The sequence below is a fragment of the Leopardus geoffroyi genome, chromosome A2 (assembly GCF_018350155.1).
Source record: "Leopardus geoffroyi isolate Oge1 chromosome A2, O.geoffroyi_Oge1_pat1.0, whole genome shotgun sequence".
Classification (NCBI taxonomy): Eukaryota; Metazoa; Chordata; class Mammalia; order Carnivora; family Felidae; genus Leopardus; species Leopardus geoffroyi.
This window is the reverse complement of record NC_059331.1, coordinates 8,358,645-8,377,870: the sequence shown is the minus strand read 5'-3', so window position 1 is coordinate 8,377,870 and position 19,226 is coordinate 8,358,645. Positions and strand designations below refer to the sequence as shown.

At 54.7% G+C, this 19,226-nt stretch overlaps 1 protein-coding gene across 13 annotated transcripts in view; it reads right to left on the bottom strand.

Moving 5' to 3' along the window:
• SMARCA4 (SWI/SNF related, matrix associated, actin dependent regulator of chromatin, subfamily a, member 4) overlaps window positions 1-19,226 on the bottom strand; it is a 94,792-nt gene that overhangs the window by 29,176 nt on the left and 46,390 nt on the right. For all 13 annotated transcript variants that reach the window (XM_045491898.1, XM_045491901.1, XM_045491906.1 and 10 more), the window contains exons 17-25: window positions 13,890-13,956; window positions 12,788-12,898; window positions 10,998-11,240; window positions 8,647-8,760; window positions 7,858-7,965; window positions 6,734-6,820; window positions 5,697-5,743; window positions 4,424-4,590; window positions 1,890-2,053 (exon numbers count right to left, since the gene is read on the bottom strand). In XM_045491898.1, coding sequence (XP_045347854.1) covers window positions 1,890-2,053; window positions 4,424-4,590; window positions 5,697-5,743; window positions 6,734-6,820; window positions 7,858-7,965; window positions 8,647-8,760; window positions 10,998-11,240; window positions 12,788-12,898; window positions 13,890-13,956 — 1,108 coding nt within the window. The remainder of the gene's footprint in view (window positions 1-1,889; window positions 2,054-4,423; window positions 4,591-5,696; window positions 5,744-6,733; window positions 6,821-7,857; window positions 7,966-8,646; window positions 8,761-10,997; window positions 11,241-12,787; window positions 12,899-13,889; window positions 13,957-19,226) is intronic.

Genomic DNA, 19,226 nt, shown 5'->3' with positions numbered 1-19,226 from the left:
AGTCCTGCATCTGGGCCAGAGGGATGTGGGCCTACGGTCAAGAATCATACCCCATGGGGTTGACGGAGGCCACGCCTGGCCTGGGGGTGGGGGGTGGGGCAGACAGGAATGCCCCTGGCTTGGCTAGTATGCTTCCCGGCAGGGTAAGCACTGGATCATGTGCCCTAGGCTCTGTAGGAAGTTTAGTGGCTTCTGATGCCCCTGGTGTGGCAGAGGACAGGGCTCCAGGGGGACCTCTGCCCACTATCTGCCTGCTGATGGGGGCAGCACACCCCCCAACCACCTCTCAGGAAATTGGCTGGTCGCTGAGGTCTTGGTGAGAAGTACGCCCCAGGCTGATGGCAGAAAGGGTCGCTAGTAACCAACCAGAGCATCGGCCCATCAGATGGGCTAGAATTCCCACACTGCTGACTAGTGCCCCTAGGCTGTGGGGAAGGACACGCTCATACCCTGTGGGGGGAGGGGGAGGGCGGAGAAACCTAGGGCAGCCTTCTGGAGGCCACTGTGGCACAAGTGAATAGAAGATAAAGAGATCATGGCCACGGGCCAAGCAATCCCACCACTGAGGGTGGACTGGCCAGTGAGTCCTCATACAAATACTCCAAGAGAGGGACAACAGGGCTCCCTAAGTGGTCATGCTGAGAAACAAAACCCAGACACCTGCCAAGTGCGGTCTGAGTAAAGTCTCAGGGCCACCATATGGCCGGACACCTGGCAGCTGAGCGCACGGCTGTGTGGCCTCCCAGTGTGCTCGCACCGAGAGGAGAATACACCAGCTGCTAAAGCACGTGCTAGAACATGCTGTGTTTTGTGTCAAAACCCGAACGTGCCTGTGTGCATACGGGTACATGTTGGCATATGCTGAGACTGGCGGGAGGGGGAAAAAAGGACTGTTATTTCGCATTATTGATATCTGCATTAAAAAATGATCACTTTTAGAATGAAACATTGGGAAAAGTTAAAAACTGCTGTTATCTGTAACACCCCGTTTCTCTGTAGCTGGTGTCGTGGCGCCCTGTAGAGGGCATATGGATAAGAAAGAAGAGGGGTGGGGCGCCTGGGTGGCGCAGTCGGTTAAGCGTCCGACTTCAGCCAGGTCACGATCTCGCGGTCCGTGAGTTCGAGCCCCGCGTCAGGCTCTGGGCTGATGGCTCAGAGCCTGGAGCCTGTTTCCGATTCTGTGTCTCCCTCTCTCTCTGCCCCTCCCCCGTTCATGCTCTGTCCCTCTCTGTCCCAAAAATAAATAAACGTTGAAAAAAAAATATATTTAAAAAGAAAGAAGAGGGGTGCCTGGGCGGCTCAGTTAAGCATCCAGCTTCAGCTCAGGTCGTGATCTCACTGTTTGCGGGTTTGAGCCCCGTGTCAGGCTCTGTGCTGACAGCTCGGAGCCTAGAGCCTGTTTTGGATTCTGTGTGTGTGTGTGTGTGTCTCTCTCTCTCTCTGCTCCTCCCCCATTCATGTTCTGTCTCTCAAAAATAAATAAACGTTAAAAAAATAAAAAAATAAAAAAAAAAAGAAAGAAGAGCAGCAGCATAGACCTAGGCCCCAAATGTTTTTAAGAGTACAACTGTGTGAGAGTTGACACAGAACGCAGCCTGGAAGTCTTGCATCACTAAAAAAGCAGCAATTACCGACAGCTGTTAAGATTGGGTTTATTTTCTGCTTTCTTTACGTATTTCCAAAAATTCAGGATTTTTTTTTTTAACTGCAACGGAGTACGTTTTTTCCAAAATCAAAGAAATTTCTATGTTCTGAGAAACAGAGAAAAATACCCTCTGAGTTTCTGTAAAAAAGCCTCAGGAGCTGTGGGGACTGCAGCCACTCACGGCAAGCAGGGTCTCCGTGCAGCCTCGAGTCCCCTCCCTGCCGGGGCGCCAGCCCACTCGTACCTGGTGAGGGTTCCAGTCACTGTCGAAAATGATCACAGTGTCAGCTGACTGGAGGTTCAGCCCGAGCCCCCCGGCCCGCGTGCTGAGCAGGAAGATGAAGTACTCGGAGCCCGGCTCGTTGAAGGTTTTCAGCAGCATGCCCCGGTCCTCCGCTTTCGTCGTTCCTGCAGGGCACGGGGAGAATGGGGTCAGCAGGGGCGACCACGCGGGGAAGGGGGGTGATGGAGAGGAGCCAGGGGAGACACCTGCTTTGGAGCGCAGGGATAGTGCCTGCGCACGTCCCCCAGAGGCCTCCTGGGCCAGCGCCGTAATTGCTCAACACATACGCATCAGTGCGATTAGCGAGAGGTTCGGGTTTACGGGGACACTAGCGAATGCCACTCCTCCCACCTGGGGAGATGAAAGTGAGCACCAATGGGTTGCTGTGTCACCTGGGAGTAAAATGAGCCCAGTATGAGCGCTGAACCAGGTGGGTGCCGAAGCACAGAGCCTGGAACAGGTGACTGACCAGAGGGCTGGCGCCCGCCTCGATCTCGCTACAAGGGGCTTCTCTATTCACAAGGAGAACCTGCTACAGGCAAGCACACAGGTGCTTCATAACAGGGCTTCTTCCCTCCAGGTGGGAATGGCTTTCCCTCTTCACGGAGCCATAGGGACTCAGGTGTGACCAGCCAAGACACGATCCTCAGCACCATGAATAGCACAGGGGCACCGAAATTGCTTGGCCTGCTGCCAGCTCAGAGCCAAGGTGCCCGTGGCAAAATCAGGAGTCATTTTTGGTGATGAAATGAATATTCAGTGCTTCTAGCTGCTTACCTACACATCACGACACATAGCATGGAGGCCCAATGCTCTCAGGAGCCTGGGCTCCAGACGTGCCCCCAGCTGCCCTTTTCCGGGGGAACAGGCAAGGCCTGGAGCAGGGACGGGGCAGGCCCCACAGCAGAAGGGCCTCCCTGGCACCTTCACTCTCACCGCTGACGGTGGAAGACTCCATCTCACAACGTGTTGCTGAGCCCCCACCTCTTATCTGTTCTTTGCCAGAGCTTCTGCCCATGACCACGTGGGTACTGTGCAGTTGTGGCCGACAGACAAAAGTCCCCTCCTCACCACGGGGAAGGAAAGAAACGGAGCAAATGAACAGATGCCGTGGCGGGTGGGAATATGCTCTCTACCTACAGCCCCTCCTCTGAGGGTTGACTTAGCGACACAGACAGGGACCAGGGTTCACAAAGGCCTGGCCCGTGAAGGACGGGTGAGGCGGCTGGAGAGGCCGGGCTGTCCTGTTGTCAGGGGCACAGGGAGACATGCTGTCATTTGTGTTTGTAAAGGTGGCCCTGGACGGAACTCCCAAGACCAGACTGAAGGAAGGCATGACAGGTGTGAAAGACAGGCCGTGCGTGGGGGCGGGGAGGGCAGAGACCGACGGGCGACCAGCCAGCGACCACAGGTCTGTGGTCTTGAAACCACAGTTCCACCAGCTGCACGGCAATAGACAAAATGAAGGCCCAGAAGTTTGGGGCATCCTGTTAGGCAGATGCACCTGGCAATGAGCTTCAATAAAAGCTCCGAGAAGCTGTGGGAAAGAAGCAACCTCCCTAACTGTGTTCCACCCAGCGGCTCCCCAAGCTCACTTTTCTCAGGAGTCCGAGTGCTCCCGCAGTCGCACAGAGACCGGGGCCTTCCTGGCCACCTGACAAGCGTCAGACCACACGTCCAGCATGCTGTCACCATCTCACTAAGCACCCACCCCCCCTCAGGAGCTCCCGTGGGCTGGGATAAAGGCCATGAGAGCACAAGGGTCTCAGACAAGCACTGTTCCCAGAAGAACTTGCTGTCATCCTGCATCCCCAGCTTCCCGCTCTCCCTTGCCTGCTACTCTCCGTGCACGTAGTTCTGGCGTGGGCTCCAGGCCTGACCAGTGACAGCTCTACAACCACGTGGCACTGGAGAGAGGGGCATGTGGCTCACAACAACCTAAGGAGAGCCAGCCCCTGGACCTCTGAGGGAAACGATGGGCTGCACCCTTTGTTGGGGACCATTGAGGACTTTGCTGAAAGAGCATCAGTGGAGCCTGGACAGGATGCCTGAGCAGGAAGCCAAGATGGAGGACGGTGGAGCCAAGAGCCTGAGAAAAGCTCATCAGTATCTTCTAGACACGTGGGTCCAACCGTACCCGAAGCAAGCATAACCCCTGAATACTTCTTCCTCATGCCCAGGGGATACGGATTTCTGCTGCTTCTAACCAAAACACGGCTGTTGCATAAAACCCTGTGAACACCGGACTCAGATGTGTAGTGCGCGGAGCAGGAGCCTTATGTTCGGGAGAACGGGGTGTCAGACCCAGGCTGGCCAACCTCCTCGGCCAACCAGTCCCACAGGCCTGCACCACTGAACGTGGTAGGCTCACTCTTGATGCTAGACCCAAGCTCCAGGCCCTGCTCTGCCTTGTAAGGGACGGGGTACCAGCCAGCAGCTTTGGCAGCTGCAGATAATGAGTCCCCTCAAAAAGCGTCTCTCTTGGTCACACTTACCGTCGAGCCTGAGGTATTTAAAGCCGCGATATGCAAAATAATCTTCCATGATCGTCATGAGGGAGGTCATCTGACAGAACAGCAGCACTTTGTGGTTGGTGGCACGGAGTTTGGGAAGAATCCTATCAAGAAGCTCAAACTTCCCCGAGGCGCGGTACAGGTCCAGCCTGGGGAGCGGAGGGAGCGGGGAAAGAACGCACATAATGTTAACAGCGGTGCTTTGCAGACAGGCACAGGAGACGGCTCCCATCTTCAGGCTGACCTGAGCGCCTAGGCAGGCTGGTCATCATGATCATGGGCACAGAAGTGGCTTCCTAGGCAGACACACTCACCCCTGTGGAGTTTCCGCAAAGTCATTTCAACCCAACTAAAATATGCTCAGGCCAGACTTGATCAAGGGTGAGCACATGACTGTCGTCCAACTCAGACACTTTTAAGAATGAGAAGAGATGTGATCAGCAATCGTGCTGGGACAGCAGGAAGCTAGGCCTCCTCCCCATTCCTTGAGAGAACCTCCAAGAGCAAAGGCTCACACTGGAGAGTGTCCACACCGCACCCCGTGCAGGGTTCAGGGCCAAAGCCGCTTTTCTCATTCACTCCAGCCAACAACCCCTGGTCTACAGCTGTGCAGACTGAGGCCGGGGGGACAGCGAGACATGGCTGCGGATATGCCAGGGCCAGGACCTGAAGTCAACTCTGTGACACCCCAATTATGCAATTTGGTACAAAAGACACATAGCTAAAGAACGTTTTAATCTTTTATTTTGATGCCTTTGTTCTTCACAGCAGTTTACTAGCCCAGAGAAATGATGGTGGCTTTAGCTCCATAGCAAAGCTATTTGCAATGTTGAGATCTAGAAGTAGAACCCACAGCCACACCTGGGCTTAACGAAGCCTGGGTTGGACTTCATGAACAACGCTGGAGAAAACACTCCCGTGACAAGGTGGATCAAATACCATTTCTCTTAGCAGACGGAGCGTAGGCTCAGAGTGGTTAAGAAGGCTGTCAAGGGTCCCAGAGCCCGGATGTGGCATGGTGGGCCCGGGAAGCCAGCTCTGCCTCATAAGATTAATGGTGACCTACTCTCAAGGTATGGAGGATTTTTAGCCCCTTCTTTGGGCTTCTCTATATTTTCTAAATTTACTGCCACGAACACGGTGCCTCTGAAATTGGACAAAGGTCACAGGAGCTTTAAGATAAAGCCAACCAAAGAAGTGCAAAAGACATGCATGTGGACCGTGTGCCCACCCCCTTCACCGGGAAGCTTCTCACCCTTGCACGATGCCACCGGTAAACCCCAAGTGCTCGGAGAAGGACTCCTGCAACAGAATGAGAGATAGGTCAGGGCAGGGCAGGAAGAGGCCCCACACCTCCGAGCCCTCACACTGGTGCACAGAGGTCACCCACAGTGGCTCTGAGGCCACACCCAGACGCTGTATACTGCTTTTGCATCCCACCAACATCCCTTTCCTCAGGCTCCCCCAAAGAAAAGTAAGTCACAGGACAGCACCGTTAACCACCAAAATGTACGCCTGAGACCATTCTTGGAGCAGAGAAATGGAATCCCAGGGGCATCAGGGGGTTTGCAAAGATCCTGAGACCTTATGCCAGTGAGTACAGACATACGTGTGCAATTCAGAAGAATCCAGACTCTCAAAGGGTATCGTGGCCCCAAAAAGTTCTGACCCAGAGACTTCACGAAAAGGGAGGCTGCTCTCAATGTTCCAAACAGGAATGGCCCCTCCCACATCACTGAGCGGCAAAAGCTAGTATGCCAACCAGCAGAGGCAGAGGGACCCTACCAGGATTATTTGGGAAAATAACCACAAAGATGAGTCTCTGAATGCTTTCTGCAGCTATCTGGGGTTAGGCTTTCTGGAGCTTTCATTTCTATCACATGTTTTCCCACGTTGTTTGGATTGTTTACAATAAGCACTTACACACAGAAAATCAACAGCAAGACAAATACAGGCATCACCTACTCAAAGTATTATAAAGTATCTTTTAAAAAGCTGTCAGGGAGGGGCACCTGGGTGGCTCAGTCGTTCAGTGTCTGACTTCCAGTCAGGACATGACCTCACGGTTTGTGATTTGAGCCCCAAGTCGGGCTCTGTGGCAACAACTCAGAGCCTGGAGCCTGCTTTGGATTCTGTGTCTCCCTCTCTCTGCTCCTCCCCAACTCACGCACTCTCAGTCTCTCTTTCAACAATAAATAAACATTAAGCCTAACTCTTTGTGAGGAGGGGCTCAGCCCAGACAGATGCGGCTTGGAGGACGGAAGGCCTGCCATCCCTGGAGAAGGGCCTCACCTCGATGTGCTGGAACATGTACGGGTGGTTGCAGATCTTCCTGAGCTGCATGATGGTGTTCATCAGGGTCTTGGTGCCACCTTTGCCCTGGGAAGGCAGAAGAGAAGCTCCCATGTTGGGTCTTGTCCCTGGAGCAGATTGCGGGGACGGGGGTGGGGGGGGTGGGGTGGGAGAAGGACTCCAGAAGGGGGCACTTCAGGGGAGGTATGGCGTGTGGCGGAGCAGTTGGGAGCAGGGGGCTGGCTCCCGGGGAGGCGCAGAGGGCCCAGAGCCAGTGCCAGGGGAAGAGATTGCCTGGCACACTGGAGAGGCTGGGAGGAAGGAAGGGAAGGAAGACTGGCAAAGAGCTGAGGCTGAATGACAAACATTTTTCTTGGTTGGGGGCCTCGAGGGGAATCTCTAAGGGGCTGCAGCCAGATGGGCCCTGATGACCTGGGAAGACCCGTGCTACAGAGAGAAGGATGCAGGGCTTGGGTATCTGCTGCAACTGCTCAGGTGAGAAAGGGCCCAAAGAAAACATGGAAAGGAAGAAATGGGGAGGTAGGCCAATGGGGAGGCATCGGGAACAGAATCAAGGGACCCAGGAGGGTATTTCTGTCCTTACGAGGGGAGCTGGGGCGGGTGGGGTCCCAGAAGGTAGCAGCTCGCCCAGACCCCATCCACTTCAAACTTCACATCACCCCAAATGCTTTCACTGCCAAGGTGAAGGGGCTCAGTGGCCATGGCTGTTAAGCCAGTTCTTTCCCAGCTGGAAAGGGGAGGCTCACTGGAACAGTCTAACTAGCACGGGGCTCCACCCTGTTGACAGATGTATCCGCGGCAGGCCAGCATTTCATAAGCGGAGGACATCAGATAGTGACACACTGGGAGGGTCTTGGGGGAATCCCTGGAAATGGGCCACTGGGCCTTACTGAGCATGCCTGTTCCCACCAGGTATGATTTAAACCGCAGCTATCTGATGCCCTTCAGATCACCACCAGACAAGGTCTTGATCTCAATGGTAAACTCCAAGGAGACAGAAGGCTCAGGTGGCGACAATGTGCTCAAGCCCCAAACACCTGGCCTGACCCCAACCCACCTGCCTTGGACTTCCAGGTGGGGAAGGGGAGGGGCCCGTGGCTAACCTTCTTGTCCTTCTCGGAGCCATCGGTGAGCAGCACCCCTTTGGCCTGCATGTGCCGGTAGAGCACACGCTGGAGCGCAGACATGTCACACTTGATGACATATTCCACCTGCAGGGGACACACGTCACCAGTCAGAGCTCAGAATCTCTGAGCCTAACGCCCAGCCTGAGCCCATCACTGGCCTCTGAACCTCTCAGAGACAACCTGGCCCCAGGATACGTGCTCAAATGAGGGCGTAAGTGGATGACAGTGAGGAGTCCCCACAGCTGGGGAACAAGGAGAGACAGGCTGTGGTAGGTACAGCGGGACAGAGAAACACAGGACGTGCTGACCCAGAAGGGGCAACTTGACTACTTTCCCAAAGCTTCTCTCCAGTCCACCAGAAAACCAAGGGCAAGTAATTCATGTCCCACCGGGGGGAGGAGAGGGTGTCTAAGGGGACAGCTGGGGGACTGGGACCCTGAGCAAGAAGCCAGAGCCATCCTGCAGTGTGAGTGGGTTCATGAGCAGCCCACAGCCTCTAAGCACCGCAGGATGTGATGGGACAGGACCTGCCCAGGCGTCTGATCCACAGATGCCAGGTGGCCTCCCCGCTCTGATCCACACCCGCCTCCACTCTGCAGACCCAGCACGTGTGAGTGAGTGGCTGTCCTCACACCCCATGGACACTACAATGCCGAAGCGAGACCAGGGCCACGATCACCTGAGCGCCACCTGACCGGTCCTACGCCGGAAAACCCCTGGCACGACACTGCACCATGGCTTTGTCCACTCACAACTATCTGTTACCTTTTCAGGCAACTGGGCCTCGACTTCCTTCTTGAGCCGCCGGAGCAGGAAGGGCCGCAGCACTTTGTGGAGACGACGGATGATGAGAATGGTTTCCTCCTCGTTCAGGTCCACCTGGCACCCCCATGAGACAAGCAAACCGAGGTTACCTCCAAAGGAAAGGGGTGGGGATGGGGTGAGGGGGGTGCACAGGGCCATCTAGAGTCACCTTGCCCTCAGCACCTGTTTCAGGATGCCTTATGCTTTAAGGGGCATGGTGGGGCACCCCCTTCCTTTAGAGACGTGTAAGGACGTGGGACCTTCCACGGAATTCCTAGTGTGTAGAAACCAAGGCTCCAGGGAACCACACCCCATAGGCCTTACTAGGAAAAGAAACACACAGCACACCAGGCTGCCTCCCCACAAATAATAGAAACTCATGTGTCTGGAGACCCGCCAACAGATCCCAAGGAAAGTGGGACAGAACCACATTTACAGAACATTTGCTGTAAAACGAATGATCCTCTTGGGGGGCTCTGTTGCTGCGAGCCCTAAATCCTCTCTCATTTCAGCATAGCAGGGACAGAGGGAAAGAAACGCTGCTCTCCCAAGGTGTCTGCTATGATGCTAACAAATTCAACTCTTAAAAATTGGCTGACTCCGTTGGTTAAGCATCTGACTTCGGCTCAAGTCATGATCCCATGGTTCATGAGTTTGAGCCCTGCGCAGCTTGGAGCCTGCTTCAGATTCTGTCTCCTTCTCTCGCTGCCCCTTCCCCACTCGTGCTGTCTCTCTTTGTCTCTCAAAAATAAATAAATGTTAAAAAAATTTTTTTTTAAAAAGGGGCGCCTGGGGGGCGCCTGGGTGGTGCAGTCGGTTAAGCGTCCGACTTCAGCCAGGTCACGATCTCGCGGTCCGTGAGTTCGAGCCCCGTGTCGGGCTCTGGGCTGATGGCTCAGAGCCTGGAGCCTGTTTCCGATTCTGTGTCTCCCTCTCTCTCTGCCCCTCCCCCGTTCATGCTCTGTCTCTCTCTGTCCCAAAAATAAAATAAAAACGTTGGAAAAAAAAAAAATTAAAAAAAAAAAAAAAAAAGGGGCGCCTGGGTGGCTGAGTGGGTTAAGTGCCCAACTTCAGCTCAGGTCATGATCTTACAACTTGTGAGTTTGAGTCCTGCATCAGGCTCTGTGCCGACAGCTCAGAGCCTGTAGCCTGCTTCGGATTCTGTGTTTCCCTCTCTCTCTGCCTCCCCAACTCATGCACGAGCATACTGTCTCTCAAAAATAATAAACATAAAAAATAAAAATAAAAAAGTCAAATAGACCAGACTTAAAGTTATCTTTCTTAGGCCCCCTGATAACCTCATAGTAGAGTTCTAGAACTGCTGCTAACCTTGAAAATAAATGAAACAAGAGCCATATGCTTGGAATGAGGGTCCTGGGGGTCTGAAAACTGGGGGCTCCTCCTGGAAAAGCCACAGTCTCCTTCAGAAGGGCTTCTGTCTCCACTGGAGCCAGGGAGAGGGGGCCTCATGGATGACAGTAAGGTGGCCCCAGGTGACCTGGACCTGCCCATGGAGACCCTCAGGACTGGGAACCAGCTGGCTGGGCCAGAAACACTGGTGGCCCCAGGGAGCCCAGCCACCGAGGGCAGTGACACTCCTCATTAACCTCCAACCTCTGCAATTGTGTCCCATTCCTCAGTCACCAGGTTCTAGCCATGCAGCCTCATTCGACAGAAAACATGACCTGCCCATAAGCCCCCCTCAAACCCCAACAGCACAGGAGGCGTGCACTGGGAGCCGGTTTGGAGACTTCATCAAGCAATGAACACCTGGTTCCTCGGGCCAATGTCTGGTCTTCAGGCTGACAATGCCATCCCCAGCCATATAGACATGGAGAGACGTTAATCACAGCGCTTGTTAAAAACAAAGTATACAGAATCTGACTGTGTTGCTGTTTTAACTAAAATCTTCTGAGCCTGCTGCTACCCTTGGGGTGAAATCTGATCTCTCTAGAAGGACCAACAGGACCCTTGGGACGTGGACCCAGCGCCACAGCTACCTCAGGGCCATATTCCTTGCTGTCCCCTCCCTGGACCTGAGGCACAGGGTCAGGAAATCCCTGAGCGACTCCCCAGAGTTCACTTTCACGATCTCCGCCCTTCAGTTTCGGCACCGGGGCCGCTTTGCCCCATGAAGACATGGCCTCCCGCCCTGGCATCCAGCGCAAGCCTGGCCCGCTGTGGGGGGCACTCAGCAGACACCTGAGAGAAGCCAGCCGAGCCTGGGACTGTCCACTTGGGCAAAGTTCCCATGACCACGGCCCCCCTCCCTGCCTTACCTACCGCCAGCACAGAGCCAACTGCACACACACCTTTTCCCCAGTCATGGCAAAGGGCGCGTTGAACCACTGCTCGAAGGTGCTGCAGCTCTTGAAGATGGTGGGCAGCAGGAAGTTGAGGAGCGCCCAGAGCTCGGGCAGCTTGTTCTGCAGCGGCGTGCCCGTCAGCAGCAGGCGGCGGGGGGCCACGTAGTGCGTGTTGAGGACCTGCGTCAGCTTGCAGTGGTGGTTCTTCATGCGGTGGCCTTCATCGACGATCATGTACTTCCAACGGATCTGCGGGGCCCCAGAGCAGGAGGTTGTGTGGCGGGGTGGGGGGGCGGCACGGGAAGCAGCAGGGTCGCCCCTAGCTTAGCAAGAATGTCCCAACTCTCAGGCAAGCCTCCAGCCGGAACAACAGATTTAGGTGAAGAACATGGGCGTAACAAGTTCCCCTGACAAGCGACAGCCACATAACAGGGCCTCCGTGAAGCAGGAGGTGCAGACAGACACACAGAAGACATGCCCGTGACCCGCTGTCGGGCGAATGACGCACTTTGCAGGAAAGTACTCTGGTTTCCCCCCAGATTACATATGCTTGGACGCAGCACAGAAAAATACTACAAATAACACACCTCTCGCCGATTAGAGGGGCCTGGGCTGGGGGTGGGGGGTCTACAGGGGACGTGGCTCAGAAGTGGGTACATTTTCCAACCACCAGGCTGTGCCTCTCAAGGCAGTACTAGTACAGGTAAGTTCAGAATGGGAGCTCCAAGGGGCTGGGGCTGTGCCCAGAGCCTGCTGGTGACCACAGGACCGACAGACACTGGCTCGATGTCCAGCCTCACGGTGAGCCTGAGTCTGCAGGACACTGTGACGAGCCTCCCAACTGCTCCGTACTTCAGCTCCGCCCTCCCGTGGACACGGTGACGCCTGAGACAGGCGATGCGTGTCAGGTGACCGGACTGAACAGGGCAGAGCTGACAGGGGCAGGGGCGAGGGAGCCGTCTCCCAGGAGTCCCCGTCACTTGGCCTTGACATCCATTAATGCCGCTGCCAGGTAAGGACTTTCTCAGGCTTGGGACGGGCCAGGCTTTGCAGGGTTGGAAGGGGTGGCCTGCACCACAGGCACGAGGGGAAGAGCCTGCTCATGGACCCCAGCCCCCTCATCTGTACACCGGAGATGGGTATGGAGCACCCGAATCGTCACAGCAACGAAGTCCCTACAGATGACCTGTGAACACCTCCATCCCTGAGTCAAAAATTCGATCACCCGACCTAACCTGTGCTGGATGGTTAGTGGTCAGAACACCTGCATCATCTTCAGCCTCCAAACCAGGAAAAGTGACCTTTTTGTAGGCAAGGGACCATGTGAGTTTTATACCCGGGTCAAGGTATGGTCTCAGTGATCCACCGATGGCCTGACCACAGCTGCCTTCACAACAGTGTCACTCAAGAGGCTTCCAGGCCTGCACGACCCCCAGCAAACACATGCCAGCCAGAGACCGACGGAGCACGAGTCCTCAGCCCTGAATGCCAAAATCATAGTTGCTTTGTGGGCTTGGGTCCTGAGGGCCACGGTGGGGGTGGCACAGCCACCCGGGATGGAAGGCCACGGCCACCAGACCCAGGCAGAGACAAGGCTGGCCTCACCCTTACCCTGCCAGGCATAATGAGGACAGGACTGGTGACGGGTCAGGAGGTACCCTATGTGAGTAAGCTCTTTGGGCAGAAGTTCTTAGAAGCTAGTCTGCATGACACACACACGACAACCCTGGATCAGGTGCTCCCTGACATCACGTGACTGTCTGGGGCTTGGTGTGTTTTACACAAGGACATACTACCTTTGCAAGGATGTGCTTGTCTTTAATGATGTACTCGTAAGTCGTCAGCAAGACGTTGAACTTGCCACTTCGGAGCTGGGGGACGAAAGCACGCCTGGCTGCTGGAGAACCCTGCGAGGGAGAGAAGGCACGCACGCCTCAGCCTCCTGAGGCCACGGCGGCTGACACCTACCTCGCTGGGGCTGCCACAGAAGGGCGCCGGGCAAGGCTGTTGGGCCTGTCCTCCAACTTGTCACCTGCGCTACACCTGCCCCCTGCTCAGCGGCCCATCAGCTCCCTCCTCTTCCCAGGCCTCCTCTGGGGCCTCGAAGCTGGAAACCAGGGCCTCTGCCCCCCCGGGCCTCCTGTGCTCGTGCAGGCGCTGTGAGCACTCCCAGACACGTAGCTCCAGCCTTCTCCCCGGTTAGCAAACCTGCCCTGCCCCTCCCCAGCTCCAAACTCCAAACTGAGCCTGTGACCAGGGCCCCAGGATGTAGACACGGTGCTTTCTCCAGGCTCACGTTCCAGGTTGACGGAGCTTTGTTGGGTCCCAGAAGTTCTTGCCAGCAGAATGATTCTTAGCTCCTTAAATGCACCAAGTTCCCCCTGCCCACACTGCTCCCGGTGTCGGGACCGCCTCCTCCACATCATGTGGCCCAGAGCCTCCCGGCACAGGGTGAAGAGCCTGGACCTAGGAGCCTGGCAGCCAAGGACACAACCGGGCTGCCCTCTCTGCTTCAGTTTCCCCACTGACACAACAGGCACAATGAGTGTCTTCCTCGCGGGGTGAACAAGTCCCATGTCCCACAGACCACAGTACACTCATTGAGTCTTTCTACGTGAATGGGTTTTAACCAAAGCCGGGGTGACAAGAACAAAATCTTGCAGTGAATGCGCTGATGTCATCGGATGCCACATGTTGAGTCCACGGCATCACTTAAAAAGAAGCATCACCGTGAAATAGACGATCCAAACCCCTCACGAATAGCATGGTCCCGTGTGTACACCACAGGAAAACGTGGGCATACGCACCCTGTGAGTCATGCAAGTGGACTGCCCTCCCCTGTCCTCCCCACCCCTCCCCTGCCCTCATCCACGTCCATCTCTTCAGGCTGTGACGTACCTTGTAGGACACCTTCACCACGGAGGGGGCCCACTTGTCAAATTCGTATGCCCAGTTTGACAATGTGCTGGTGGAAATAAGGAAGGGGCAGTCAGGTGCTAATTCATTCATCAACAGCTCCCGTCTAAGCCAATGTTCGCTGGGGCACGAGGCCGACTTGGCCGTGATGCTCAAGCTGGCCAAGTAACTGACTGCGTGGGGGACGAGGGGGTGATGCCCTGGGTAGGAGGAGCCTAGAGCGGCCCCGGGCTGGAACCAGTGGCTGGAGGAGGCCAGACCCAGGAGTTGAACCTGGGAACCAGTCCTGTCACTGCTGTGGGGTACCAGGCCCCTATGAGAACATGCCACGCGTCGTGAGCCGGCTCCCAGGAAAACCGCAGACCCACAGTGGCTCATTTCAGGCTCAGAGCCGTGCTGGAGAGTGTGTTCCGGACACCGGGGAGCACGGGAGACGCCACACGTTCTTTGTGCACCTTGAAATGAAAATGGCGGCCCCTGCAGGTTCCTGCCCAGCAGCAGACAACGGAGATGGGGAGAGTGTGCCGGCCTCGGGTGAAGGGCTGGGTGCAGGGCAGCAACACAGACTCTCGTCTGCTCCTTCATGGGAGGAGCAAGGCCAGGAAGAGTGGGGAGAGAGAGGAAGCAGCCGTGAGCAGGCATGGGGGTGGCTGGCGGGTAGATGAGGAGGCACGATTCACCGGGGACTGAGACAGAGCCTCAGGAGGGTGACGACAATAATAAAGCCAAGTTCACAGGGGGTGGGTGGGTTCCCTGGGAAACACTGGGATATACAATTTCCGGCGAGAAAGGGAATTTACTCAGAAAGTCTAGCCTGGTTAGTTTGTAAAGACAGGACTCAGAGGCCGAGTGGCAGAGATTGCTTGTGGCTCAGCCAGCTCTCCACGGCAAGAAGCTCCACTGAGGGTGGTACCGGCTTCGTCGTAAACCCCTAGCTCCCAGGCTCCTCAGCAACCAGGGCCAACAGGGAGGACCTAGTTGGAGCCAATGAGATGAAGTTCAAGATGCTGTTGGGGAAAGTACTCGAAGGAGGGAGGAGAAGGGGAGGGGGGGGGGACAATCAGCTGCCCTTCGCCCTGTCCACCACCCTGGGAACCCATATGAAATGACGGAGGCAGTGCAGCCATTTTGCAACCATAAGGTAAGAAGGCTAGAAGCAAAAGTCCTGAGCAAAAAAACTGTCAAAGCGTGGGTCCTGGCATCTTGGGGCCACTGGGCCTGCCTCAGATGGCTTGGCTCTAGGTTACCCCTTACCGAGGATCAGCAAGACTGCCCTGGTCCAGTTTCTCAAGTCTGGATTCTACTGTATGGAGCAACGGTGTACAGTCAAGGCACCAAGAAAGAAGCTGAGAGCTAAAACTTGAGGTGTGGGGAATGTGTGCAGTGGGGGGGGAAGAGCCAAGACAGCTGGGGGCAGGGAAGACTGAGGAGATAGGCTGGGAGACAGAGATCGAGAAGGAGGCAGGAGGGGCGCCTGGGTGGCGCAGTCAGTTAAGCGTCCGACTTCAGCCAGGTCACGATCTCGCGGTCCGTGAGTTCGAGCCCCGCGTCGGGCTCTGGGCTGATGGCTCGGAGCCTGGAGCCTGTTTCCGATTCTGTGTCTCCCTCTCTCTCTGCCCCTCCCCCGTTCATGCTCTGTCTCTCTCTGTCCCAAAAATAAATAAACGTTGAAAAAAAAAAAAAAAAAGATAAGGAGGCAGGACGAGCAAACTCGTTTGTCTCAGTGGGTAGATGTGACAGCTGGACGCTCAATGTCTAAAACAGCTCCCTAGGGCAAAAGGAGCTCTTCTGGCCCAGAGGAGAGGTCATTCCAACGACCAGGCACTTGTCTGGGTGGGACGTGGGTGTAAAAAGCCTGAAGATCAACACACAGTGTCCCTTCGCTGAAGCCAACTTAAAGAACCTTGGGAAAAGTTATTTTGACAGTAAACTGTGCCGCAAGACAAAAGGAACTGGATCTAAACACTGTACTCCAATTGGTAAAGCTGCTTCGCACAGATGAACTACCTGGAAACTGCTGTACGTGCACACACAGCCATCCACGTACACTGCAGATGAACAAGTAAGAAAGCCCAGAAAGAGCTCTGTGGCTGAGGCAGAGACAGCCGTTGGACGTGACCAGACACAGAAATCACGTTAGATAAACGCGTATATTTATCGCCCAGAGCTGTGCGTTGACAGGGCCCACTAGCAACGACACTTCGGGGGCACCAGGCACACCCAGCACCCAGCTCTTCATCTCTAATACTGACCTCTAAGAAGAGAAACCGGGGCCTCTTAGAAAAAATGGCCGATTCTAGGCCTTAGGCCGGAAGTATACAAGTTGAGCTGGGGGCACCTTTGGGTACCAAAAACAACTAGATGCCTCGGTACCCCCAATGATGGGGGCCTATCAAAGGGACACCGTAGCCCCAACTGAAAGCTCCCCGCGGTCAAAACTGGAATGATCCGAGCCACAAGATAAACTACTACTGCTGTATAGACCAAGGTCTAAATTCGGTACCCATGAGTCCACACTGACGTAAAACGATTAAGTAGGGGCCCCTGGGTGGCTCAGTCGGTCAAGCATCTGACACCTGATTTCTGCTCAGATCATGATTTCAGTCTGTGAGATGGAGCCCCACGTTGGGCTTCGTGCTAACAGTGCAGAGCCTGCTTGGGATTTTTTCTCTCCCTCTCGCTCTCTGCCCCTCTGCCGCGCTGTCTCTCAAAATAAATAAATAATGCTAAAAAAAAAAAAAAAAAGTGGTTAAAATGATTAAATAAATTAAATGGGGAGAAAAAATACATCCTCTGTACATAAGAATTCTAAAGAATTTACAGAGCTATTTCTCCCTCAAAGAGGTGGAGCTTAATTGCTCGTTTATATGGGCACTGAGCTCAGTGACTATTCCAGAATACAATATGGAAGGGGGAAGAAAGTGTAACTTCACAGTGTCGACACCTGACAAACAGGACCTCAACCTGGTGATCAAGGTCAACATCACCAGTGACAAGGCACAGTGACAGTAACTGCCCCTGATAGGATGTCACGACAGGGACACTTTACCCCTGTGTTCTTTAGCCCCCAAACCGAGCATCCTGTCCAAGCATGAAAAAAATCACCAGACAGACAGATTCAGGGACATCCTACAAATCACCAGGCTTGTCCTCCTTGAAACCGTCAAGATGAACAGAAACATGGAATGTGAGAAGTGCCTGCTGGCCACAGAAGGCCAAGGCTCTGAGAAGACTGACTGCAGTGTGGGGTCCTAGAACAGCAGCCAGATGCCAGGAGAAAAGTAGAGAGAGGGGCGTAAACACTGGAGTTAACAGTAATGTGCCAGTGCCAGCTCCTGACTTGTGACAAACGTACCAGTCACGTGAGATGTTATTCACAACAGGGTAACCGGGGGAGGGCATGCAGAGCTCTCAGTAGTACCTCTGCAACTTTTCTTGAAAGCTAAAACGATTCTCAAGCCAATACCAAGCATGACACCGTGACCGGGACATGTCGGAAGGAAACGGGAACCAACCTGAAGGGTCTCCACAGGCCAAATCTGGAATAATCTGACCAAGAAAATAAAGTCTCCATTCTGCCAGTTTCAGGTAAGAGTTACACAAAACAAGGGCACCTGGGTGGCTTAGTTGGTTAAGTGGCCGGCTCAGGTCACAATCTCATGGTTCGTGAGTTTGAGCCCGGTATTGGGCTCTGTACTGACAGCTCCGAGCCTGGAGCCTGCTTCAGATTCTGTGTCTCCCTCTCTCTCTGCCCCTCCCCTGCTCACGTTCTATCTCTCAAAAATAAACAAACATTTTAAAAAATTTAAAAAAAGTTATACACATCAGTAAGTACATGGAGAAGGTACAGTTCTTCCTCACGGTGGATCTCCCACAGTGTGCGAGGTGCACTGGAAAGAAAACCACCATCAGCCCTTCCTGCTGGGGTAGGTGTCTCAACCCAGACTCATCTGATGGATGCAGAAATCTCTGGGCAAAGTGTGATGAGAAATGGGACACTTCCATGGACTCTAAATGCCTCCCCACCAGGGACTTCTTTTTTTTTTTTTTTTTTTCAACGTTTATTTATTTTTGGGACAGAGAGAGACAGAGCATGAACGGGGGAGGGGCAGAGAGAGAGGGAGACACAGAATCGGAAACAGGCTCCAGGCTCCGAGCCATCAGCCCAGAGCCCGACGCGGGGCTCGAACTCACGGACCGCGAGATCGTGACCTGGCTGAAGTTGGACGCTTAACCGACTGCGCCACCCAGGCGCCCCCAGGGACTTCTGAATTACAAAGGAAAACTCCTAGGATCACACAGGGAAACCAGCAGGCACCACATAACAGAGACCAAAGTTATCCTCTCCCTTGACCGGGCCTCTCAATCTCTCGTGCCTCCTGAAACATGGCCCCAGAAAGGGCACAGCATCCCTTCTCGGGGATTCTTACCAGACTTTCAGGGCCAGGCATCCAACACAAACAAAGTCTGAGGGACAGCCTACTAACGCCCGAGCAGAATTCAAGTGTCGACATCATCGAGGATGAAGACGGACTGCAGAAATGTCACAGACACGTCGCGGAGACACAACAACAAAAGTAGGAGCCTGGACCAGAAAGGGGTCGTTGGTGGGGACATTAGACAACATGTGAATGAGGTCTCTAGATTCGTGACCAGCACTGCCTTTAGAACTGCCCTGGAGCTGCAAAGATTTGGGAAGCTGGGTGAAAGGCATACAGAAAATCTTTATTCTGATTTTGCAACTATTTATAAATGAAGTAATGTTAAAATGAAAACGAAACACCCACGCTATAGGACAGCACGTGGGGGTGAACCACTCTGGTAGAGATGAGCTCACACCTTACACCTTGGGGGGAGGGGCCCAAAAAGGGGGGACTTCAGTCCCTGGTGGGCTGAGAGACGGCACATGGAGAAATGCAACAGAAAGCTGAGAAGTTGGGTCTGACCGCGGGGGAGGGGAGGCAAGGCCGTCTGTCCTCAGCCTGGGCCCTTCTGCCGCACTGTGCGAACAGTTCTCCTTCTGTGCAGCTCTGTTCCAGCAGCGCAGCCAAATTCACACGAGTACAAGGAAGGGAAAGCAAAAGGAAGAAATAAACCTGCCCAAGCAGATGCTGGGAGAGTTCTGGGACCCCCAGCCGTGGCTGCGTGGCCTCTGGCAGCCTGGCCATCTTCAAAGCGGGAGGGTATTTCCTGTGGGATCGGCGCCTGAGCGCTCAGCCCGGACAGCCGATTCGAGGATGAAGCGGTCACTGCTGAGTGCTGGCGGAAGGCAGGGGGTTTCCCTCCAGGGCCAGGCCAAGCGTGTACACAGAGGCCTGG